General features: G+C 41.5%; 1 protein-coding gene across 1 annotated transcript; it reads left to right on the top strand.

The window, feature by feature from the left end:
• Positions 1–3,195: 3,195 nt before the first annotated feature.
• Positions 3,196–4,292, top strand: LOC133758531 (aldose reductase-related protein 2-like). Its single transcript, XM_062189706.1, has one exon. The coding sequence runs from the start codon at positions 3,213–3,215 to the stop codon at positions 4,161–4,163; it is 951 nt and encodes a 316-aa protein (XP_062045690.1). The 5' UTR covers positions 3,196–3,212; the 3' UTR covers positions 4,164–4,292.
• Positions 4,293–10,173: the final 5,881 nt, after the last annotated feature.

Consider the following 10,173-nt stretch of genomic DNA (forward strand, 5'->3'; position numbering starts at 1 on the left):
CGCTGAATCTCCAGCAGCCTGGTGTCGGAGCCAAGAGAAATGGGGCTGTTTCAGAGTACGAGACAGTGCCAGTGGCAAGGGCTTCCACATGTCTATTTTTGGCTGTCCCCTGATGCTGTGTCATTGGAAGAGCTGTGACATCACAGCCTCTCTCTCCATGTGTCACGTTAGGAGAGTTCTTGGTCTTTCCGAGACACAATTTTCTCATCAGTCAGATAAAGATAATACCAGTACTTTCCATACAGTGCTGAAAACAGATAGTCTGTGTAGATGTATGGCACAGTGCATGACAAATAGGAGGGAGTTACTAGTGAGGAGTCCCTGAGATGGTTCAACAAGAGCCTGGCTCAGGCTTAGGGAGTCACAAAGACTGGGGTTGGGTAGGGGCATGAAGGCAATTAAAGACTATCAGGACTAGAAGTAACTGTAATTGTCCTCTAGTAAAAGCCTCATCTGCAGCCCAAGCCCCTGCTGCCATTTTCCGATGAGTGGACCATCAGGCTCTGCTTGCACACTTCCAAGTTTGTTCACCTCATTACCTCCCAGGGCAGATGTATCAGGATGATCTAAGCCACAGTGATAGTGTATCTAAGAAAACAGGTTCCTAACATCTCACTTAGCAAGACAGCTGAAGGGAAGGGCACTGGGGTTGTTTAGTTGCTCAAGAGAGTCACCAAGAATGAAGGATTTTTCTGTCTTACTGGAAATTAGGGATGGTTTTCCTCATTAGCTCAAGTACCTTTTTCTCATGGGACACTACCGAAACACAAGAAGACAAGTGATACATGCAAGAGTCATTCTCAAATATCCCTCCCTTTAGTCAAGGATAAAACCTTCCCCAAATCCTAGAAGCCTTTCCACAGTACCTCACTGTTCAGAATGGGACTGCATGCCCATCTGTCAATCAATCCTCCCCAGAGTGGTATAGGATGCCACAACTAGCCTTTACCAATTGTGAGCCATGCCTTGGGTCGGACCTCCTGCTCCTGTTTCTACCACAAGCTTTTAGAGCTAAAGCGAGGGCAATACATAGGGCAGAGAGAGCGTCCCTCTGAAGCCTGCAGCTGTGGGACCATGAGGCACAAGTGTCAGAGCCACACTCACTCTGTGATCATGGAAGCTCCCCTCTGTTTCTAGGGGCTTGGTGAAAGCAGCAGCCTATGTACAAGCCCAGAAGACTAGAGCTGAGCCTATCTCTGCTGTATGACTTAGCAAAGGGGCTGAATGGCCAGAGCACAGGCCTTGGCACTACACTTTCATGCCCTGGGGGAACTGGGGCGAGTCCCTTCTGTGTCCTGCAGCTCTAGGACTGGGCCTATTGGAGCTACAAAGCCTAGAGTAACTTGCAACCACCAGTGGGACCTGGAGGGACCATGCTGCATGCCTCTGCATCAGGCTGGTGGCTGCCAATCCGCAACCCCCAGAATAACTGGCACTTGACCTTTGAGACTTGGGTTAGGATCCACTGCATCCTGCCCTTGGATGTGACTTGGTTCTGTAAGTCCCAGATACCTTCACTCTCCAGTGGGACCTGGGAAAGGCCCTAAATGCATTCCTACGCTCCAGACATGCATGTGTTAGTATGCAATCCCCAGTGTAATATGTAATCAGCATGTGGTAACTGGGTAAGTTACATCTGAGTCCTGCAGTACTGGAACTGTGACTGGTGAAGCTGTAGCGCACAGTCTCCTGTGATCACACCAGATCTGGGTAGGGAATAGACTGCACCCCGTAGCTCTGGGTATGTGACTGTTCTGTAAGTCTCATGGGTGCCTGTGCTCATCTATGGGTCCTGTGGAAGACCCTTTCTGCATCTCACTGATCCAGGCTTGTGCCAGCTGGTGCAGAATCTCCAGCATAACCTGTGACCATATGAGATAGGGTTGGGTACCCTCCAAATCCAGAGTTGGGACTGTCAGGCCTATGTTCCAGAGTCACCTGAATTCTCTCCGTAGGTCTTGGAGAGGACTCTATCATCATTCCAGTGCTTCAGACCCTAGCCTGCCCATGCAAAATCCCTGCCATCACCTACACATGAAGCATGACCCCTGGGCGAGGTCTTCACTGAACGCTGCAGCGCTGTGACAGTTTTATTTGTCCCAGGAACTCCTGTGCTTACCCTGTAGTATCTGAGGAAGTCTCTGTTTCCATCCTATTGCTGCATGTCCATGGTTGCCAGTACAGAATCCACAATATAATCTAAGTTTTTCCTATGAGTATTGGACAAGACACCCTTCCTTGTCTGCAGGGATTGTGTCTATTGGTACAATATGCCTGACTGTCACTGGAGCCCACCCTGTTGGACCTAGGGTAGACCTTATCTACATTCCACTGCTCTAGGCCTACAGTTGCCAGTGCACAGTCCATAGCATAACCTATATTCACCACACTGGACCTACACAAGGTCCCTTTCTCATCTCCCAGTGCTGGGACTAGGGCTTTGATGTTATAAACCTATATACCCCAGCAGCACCCATGCCTATGCAGCAGAACTTGGGGAAGGTCTCATCCATATTACAAAGTTCCAAGTCTACATATTTTAGTGCCTCAAGTCAAAGCATCACTCAGGCTTGCCTGGCATTCAAGGGGACTGCCTCACTTGAGTCCTGCAGCACAAAAAACGTGGCAATGTGATCACATTCCTAGTGTGATTAACACCTAACTCCTTGGCGCCTCAAGACTCGCATCTTTGTAAGCCCATGTTCCCTTAAAGTCATACCACCGGCTCCATGAATTGCTGCAGCTATTCAAGGTGGAACTCATCAGACAGGGTGGTACTGATTACAGCTGGAGAGATCACTGGAATTTATAGTTCAGGCTCACCAAGAGCCAAAGGCAAAGAAACTACCCAACTGACACCTTACATTACATGTCAGGAAAAATATCTTTCCAATGAAAGCAGCTTCATAAAAAACCAACCATTATAACAGATGATAGACCTTAATATAGGAACACAGGAAAAATGAAGACGCAATGAAGCACAACACCTCCAAAAGAACACAACCATTCTCCAGAAATAGAGCTTAATTTGAAAGAAATCTATGAAATGCTGAAGAATTTAAACTAATGATTCCTAAGGAAACTCAATGAAACACAAGAGAGTATAGACAGAGTATTCAAAGAAATGAGGGGAACAATAGTTGATATGAATGGGAATTTCAACAGAGATAAAAATCATTAAAATGGAGGCGAGGACGGACTCCGCACCAGCCATGGCCACCTTCGTGGAGCTCAGCACCAAAGCCAAAATGCCCATTGTGGGCCTGGGCACCTTGAAGTCTCCTCCAGGCCAAGTCAAGGACGCAGTGAAGGCAGCCATTGACGCCGGCTATCGCCACATCGACTGCGCCTACGTCTATCAGAATGAGAACGAGGTGGGAGAAGCCATCCAGGAGAAGATCAGAGAGAAGGCCGTGAAGCGGGAGGACCTCTTCATCGTTAGCAAGCTGTGGCCTGCCTTCTTTGAGAGAAAACTGATGAGGGAAGCCTTTCAGAAGACCCTCACGGATCTGAAGCTGGAGTATCTGGACCTGTATCTCATTCACTGGCTACAGGGCCTTCAGCCTGGGAAGGAACTATTCCCCAAAGACGAAAAAGGCAACATCCTCACCAGTAAACTCACGTTCCTGGATGCCTGGGTGGCCCTGGAGGAGCTGGTGGATGAGGGGCTGGTGAAAGCTCTTGGAGTATCCAACTTCAACCATTTTCAGATCGAACAGATCCTGAACAAGCCTGGGCTGAAACATAAGCCAGTGACTAACCAGGTTGAGTGTCACCCATACCTCATGCAAGAGAAACTGATCCAGTACTGCCACTCCAAGGGCATCACTGTCACAGCCTACAGTCCCCTGGGCTCTCCAGACAGACCTTGGGCGAAGCCTGAGGACCCTTCCCTGCTGGAGGATCCCAAGATTAAGGCAATTGCTGCAAAGCACAAGAAAACCGCAGCCCAGGTTCTGATTCACTTCCAAGTCCAGAGGAACGTGATTGTGATTCCCAAGTCTGTGACACCAGCACGCATCATCGAGAACTTTCAGGTCTTTGACTTTAAGCTGAGTGACGAGGAGATGGCCACCATCCTCAGCTTCAACAGAAACTGGAGGGCCTGTCACGTGGACTTCATGTCTCAGGTAGAGGGCTATCCCTTCCATGCCGAGTACTGAAGCTGAGTTCCCCGATGAGGCCACCTGCTGGATTGTATCTTCACTCGAGTGTAACTCCACCTGAGTCCTATGCCGGCCTCGCTTCTCTGCATCTGTTGTAGGCCGGCTCAAGGCAGTGCTGTAGGTTCAAGCAGGCACAGACTGCCAGTGAAGTACAACTAGGAAAGCAAATGGTAAACTTTTTTATCTGATCTGATGCTTGTCCAATGCCAGAAATGCTGCTAATGCTGATTATAAGTACATAAGAAAATAATCATAGTAACCAAAAAAAAAATCATTAAAATGATCAATCAGAAATTTCAGAACTGAACAATTCAATCAATGAAATAAAAAATACAATTGAGACCTTCAACAACAGAATAGACCAAGCAAAACAATGAATTTCTAATCTGGAATACAAAACTTTTGAAATAACCAGTCTGATTAAAATAAGAAAAAATAATTTAAAAGAATAAAGAAAACCTATAGGACAACTGGGACATGTTTAACAAATACTCATTTTTTATTTTAATTTTTAATGTTTTTAACAGATTCAATGTGACTTACAGTTACAATTCTAACAACATAATGCTATTTCCCTCCTTCCTCCTTCCTTCCACCCTTCCTCTTCCTCTCTCCCACATTATTCTTCTCCCTTTTTTTTTCTTAGTTTTTGAGATAATACTTTAAGACTACATTATTCTAAAAAGGCTTCATGCTTCATCAAATAACGAGTAATTTTTAAGTAATCAGATAATTAAAATTACAATAGTATACCATTCTTAACCAGTGGTTTCACAAAGTTATAAAATAATATTTTACAAAACTATATTTGCAGCAACACTGATACACACAGACTTTTTTTCTTTTTTCTTCTACTTTTTGTTTGTTTTTTAAATTTTAGCTTCCACATGTATGGAAGAACATAATTTGTCTTCCTGAGTCGGGTTTATTTCCCTCAACATGATGTCTTTCTGTTGCCTCCATTTTGCTGCAAATGGAAAATTTCTTTTTTTTTTTTTGCTGAATAATATTTTGTTGTTTATAGATACCACATTTTCTTTATCCATTCATCTGCTGATGCACAACTTCGTTGATTCCAAATTTTACTGCTGTGAACAGTGCTGCTATAAACATGATTTAGGTAACTCTTTGATATATTGTATTCAAGTCATCTGGATATATATCCAGTAGTGGGGTTCCTGGATCATTTGGCAAGTCTATTTCTAGTTTTTTAAGAAATCTCCACACTGTTTTACATAGTGGCTGTACTAATTTATATTCCCACCAATAATGCATAAGTGTTCCCCTTTGTCTACATCCTCACCAGCATTCATTACTGTGTTTTGTAGTTTGGTCATTCTGACAGCAGTGAGGTGATATCTCATTGTGATTTTGATTTGCATTTCCCAGACTGCTAGTGATGTTGGGCATTTTTTCATATATTTGTCAATCATTTGTATTTCTTCTTTTGAGAAGTGTCTGTTGAAGTCCTTTGCCCATTTCTCATCTTGATTGATTTTTTCTTGAGTTTTTTAAGTTGCTGATATATTCAGGATATTAATGATTTGTCAGATAAGTAGTTTGCAAATATTTTCTCCCATTTTGTTGGATGTTTCTTCACGCTACTGGTCACTTCCTTTGCCATGCAAAATCTTCTGAGTTTGATATGGTTCCATTTGTTTAGTTTTGCTTTTGTTGCCTGTGCTTTGGGGGTCTTATCCGAGAAGTCATCCCCTACACCAATGTCTTGGTCTGTTTCCCCTTCATTTTTTTCCAGCAACTTTATAGTCTCAGGTCTTAAATTTAGGTCTGTGATTCATGGTGAGAGGTATGGACCTAAATTCATTTTTCCACATATATACATCCAGATTTGCCAACACCATTTGTTGAAGCAATTATCTGTACTCAACTGTATGATATGAGTACTTTGTCAAAATCATTTGGCTGTATGTACATATTTCTGGACTCTCTATTATGTTCCATTGATCTATGTATTGGTTTTTATGGCAGTATCAAGCTGTTTTAATTATTATTGCTTTGTAGTATGTTTTGAAATCAAGTATTGTGATGCCTGAAGTTTGTTCTTTCTTGCTCAGGATCACTTTGGCTATTCTGGGTCTTTTGTGATACCATATGAACTTTAGGGTTGCTTTTTCTAATCTATAGAGAATGGCATTAGTATTTTGATAGGGATTGCATTGAATCTGTAAATTGCCTTACATAATATAGACATTTTTATGATATCAATTCTTCCAGTCCATGAGCAATGAATATCTTTCCTTTTTTTGTATTTTTGATGATTTTTTCATCAATGTTTGATAATTTTCATTGTAGAGATCCTTCACTTCTTTGACTAAATGTATTCGTAAATATTTTGGAATTTTTGTGGCTATTGTGAATGGAATTCCTTTGTTGATTTCTCCTTCTGCGAGTTCATCTTTAAAATGCAGAAACAGCTACTGTTTTTGTATGTTTATTTTGTAATCTGCAAAATTACTAAATTGGTTTATCAATTCTAATATCTTTTTGGTGTTTATGTTTTTCCAAGTAACATCATATCCATAAACATGGATAACTTTACTTCCTCTTTTCCAATTCTGATGTCCTTGATTCTTTCTCCTACCTAATTGGTCTTCTTAAAACTCCCAGTACTATAATGAATAAGAGTGGTGAAAGTGAACATCCTTGTCTTGCTCCATATCTGAGGGAAAATGCTTCCAGCTTTTCCCCATTCAGTGATATTGGTTATTGGTATGTGATAAATATTTCCATAATTCTAAGAAATATCCCTTCTATACCTAATTTTAGGTGTTTATTTTATCATGAAGTGGCATTGAATATTATCAAATGTTTTTTTTTTCTGCAGAGAAAGCAAACATTCATATAACAGGAAGATCTAAAGGAGAAGAGAAAAAAAGCCTTTGATAACCTACTGAATGAAATAATAGTTGAAAACTTCCCAAATCTTGAAATAGATACGGACATTCAGATACAGGAAACTCAAAGACTCCAACCAGACTGAACAAAAAAAAAAACTTTTCTAAGGCATATTATTATCAGATTGTCAGAAGTTAAGATGAAGGAGAGAATTCTAAAGACAGTGAGAGAAAAGCATCAAGTTACATATAAGGTAAAATCTATTAGACTAACAGCAAACTTCTCAACAGAAATCCCACAAGCCAGAAGAGAAAGGAATAAAATATTCAAGATTTTAAAATTAAAAAAAAAAAAGCCTTCCAGCCAAGAATGCTATGTCCAGTGAAGCTATGTTTTGAAAGTAAGGAAGAAATAAAGTATGTTCAAGAAAAACAAAATCTAATGGAATTTATCACCACCAGATTTCTTACAAGAAATTCTAAAAAAATTCCTACATTAGAAGTAAAACAATCAGGGCCAGCACCGTGGTTCACTTGGTTAACCCTCCGCCTACGGCACTGGCATCCCACATGGGCGCTGATTTCTAGTCCCGGCTTTTCCTCTTCCAGTCCAGCTCTCTGCTGTGGCCCAGGAAGGCAGTGGAGGATGGCCCAAATGCTCGGGCCCTGCACCCGCATGTGAGACCAGGAGGAAGCTCCTGGCTGCTGGCTTCGGATCGGTGCAGCGTGCCAGCCGTAGCGGCCATTTGGGGAGTGAACCAACAGAAGGAAGAGCTTTCTCTGTCTCTATCACTGTCTAACTCTACCTGTGTAATAAAAAAAAAATTAAAGAAGAAATAAAATGATCATATCACCACATGAAAACACATGGAAATATGGAATTCACTAGCAGAGCAGATACACTAATGACAAAGAGAAGAGAATTCAGAATTATCATGATAGAAAGCTACCAAAACACAAAGATAAATAGTAAAGAGAAGCAGAAAGAAACAGACTATATGAAGTAAACAGTAAGGAATCAACAAAAACAGAAGTTAGTTATTACATATTAATGTTAACCTGGAGTGTAAATGGTTCAAATTCTCCAGTCAAAAGATTTAGGTTGGTTGAATGGGTTTTAAAAAGCAAAACCCCAGGCGGAGCCAAGATGGCGGATAGTGAGGACATGCGCCGATAGTCTAGAAAATAAAGTTTCATAAAAGTGGAATTACTGTAGCCTCAGGAAAAGATTCAAGAAAAAAACTGCAGAGGAAATGCTTCCGGATCTAGTGGATGTGACACAGAGAACCTACAAGGAGCCCACCACGTGGAAACCCAACCGCAGGAGCCGAGCCGCAGAATCTCCCCAGCACCAGCACGGGAACGAACGGGAGGTAAGACAAAAGCCTCAGAAACGCGAGACATTAGTGGGCAAAGGCAGAGGCCCCTCCCTCCACTTGAGCAAAACAAAGAGCAGGCACCATATTACATATGTAAAGCGGCAATGAGTACACAAACTCAGTAACTTTGGGTCTGTGGTGAAACTTGAGAACACATTGAGGGCTGCATAAACTCTTTGTGTGGTCTCAGGGGTAGATCGAACGAATATTCACAGAGGCCAGATTTCAACTACCCTCAATTCCACTCAGCCATTCGGAATTACTTCCCAACTGAGTTAAAAAAGAGAGAGAGAGAGAGAGAGAGAGAGAGAGAGAGAGGGATCCAGCAAGGAGCAAGGTGAGTCACTTTTTGCACAGCCTTAAACCTGAAGAATCAAGCAGAGCTCTCTGGCCACACCCATCACAGCCTCTAAGGATCCATCAAAGCAGACAGCCCACTTAGAGGCATAGTATAACGAGAAAAAAATCACCACAGCAAAAAAAAAAAAAAAAAAAAAACATAAATTATCTCCAACATGCCAAACAACAAATGTAGAAGCCGAGGTAACAAGAGCAAGGAAGACACTATGATGCCCCCAATGCAAGATTATGAAGATAAAGAGATAGAGGAAATGCAAGAAGCAGATCTCAAAAAACTGATAAGAACATTAAGAAGTTCTTAAAAACAAATTCTTGAACTACAGAAATCCTTAATGGACAAGATAGAAAATCTCTCTCGCAAAAATGAAATATTAAGGAGGAATCTAAATGAAATGAAACAACTAGTAGAACATGAAACTGTGATAGTGACAAGAAACCATAACGAAATGAAGAACTCAATAGATCAAATGACAAACACATTAGAGAGCCTTAAAAACAGAATGGGTGAAGCAGAAGAGAGAATATCAGAATTGGAAGACAGAGAACAGGAAAGGAAACAGGCAAATCAAAGAAAAGAAGAAGAAATCAGAAATCTAAAAAATACTGTCATAAATCTACAGGATACTATTAAAAAACCCAACATTCGGGTTCTAGGAGTTCCTGAAGGCATGGAGAGGGAGAAAGGATTAGAAAGCATTTTCAGTGACATACTAACAGAAAATTTCCCAGGTTTGGAGAAGGACAGAGACATCCTAGTACAGGAAGCTCATAGAACCCCTAATAAACATGACCAAAAGAGATCCTCACCACGACACGTCGTAATCAAACTCACCACAGTGAAACATAAAGAAAAGATCCTAAAATGTGCAAGAGAGAAATGCCAGATTACTCTCAGAGTATCTCCAATTAGACTCACAGCTGACTTCTCATCAGAAACCCTACAAGCCAGGAGAGAATGGCGAGATATAGCCCAGGTACTAAGAGAGAAAAACTGCCAGCCCAGAATATTATATCCTGCAAAGCTCTCATTTATGAATGAAGGTGAAATAAAGACCTTTCACAGCAAACAGAAATTGAAAGAATTTGTCGCCACTCGTCCAGCCCTGCAAAAGATGCTTAAAGATGTCTTACATACAGAAACACAGAAACACGGTCACCAATATGAAAGAAGGTAAAGGAAGGAAACCTCACAGCAAAAGATCACAGGAATCTCAAACCATATATTAGAAAATATCTTTGGCAAATGGCAGGGCAAAGTTACTCCTTCTCAATAGTCACATTGAATGTTAATGGCTTGAACTGTCCAGTTAAAAGACACTGATTGGCTGACTAAGGAACAAAACCCATCTTTTTGCTGCTTACAAGAAACTCATCTTTCCAACAATGATGCATACAGGCTGAAAGTGAAAGGTT

Source organism: Lepus europaeus, chromosome 4 (genome assembly GCF_033115175.1).
Source record: "Lepus europaeus isolate LE1 chromosome 4, mLepTim1.pri, whole genome shotgun sequence".
NCBI classification, from domain to species: Eukaryota; Metazoa; Chordata; class Mammalia; order Lagomorpha; family Leporidae; genus Lepus; species Lepus europaeus.

What these genes read in the sequence shown, in the direction of transcription:
- LOC133758531 (XM_062189706.1), top strand. Translation starts at nt 3,213, where the DNA reads ATGGCCACCTTCGTGGAGCTCAGCACCAAAGCCAAAATGCCCATTGTG.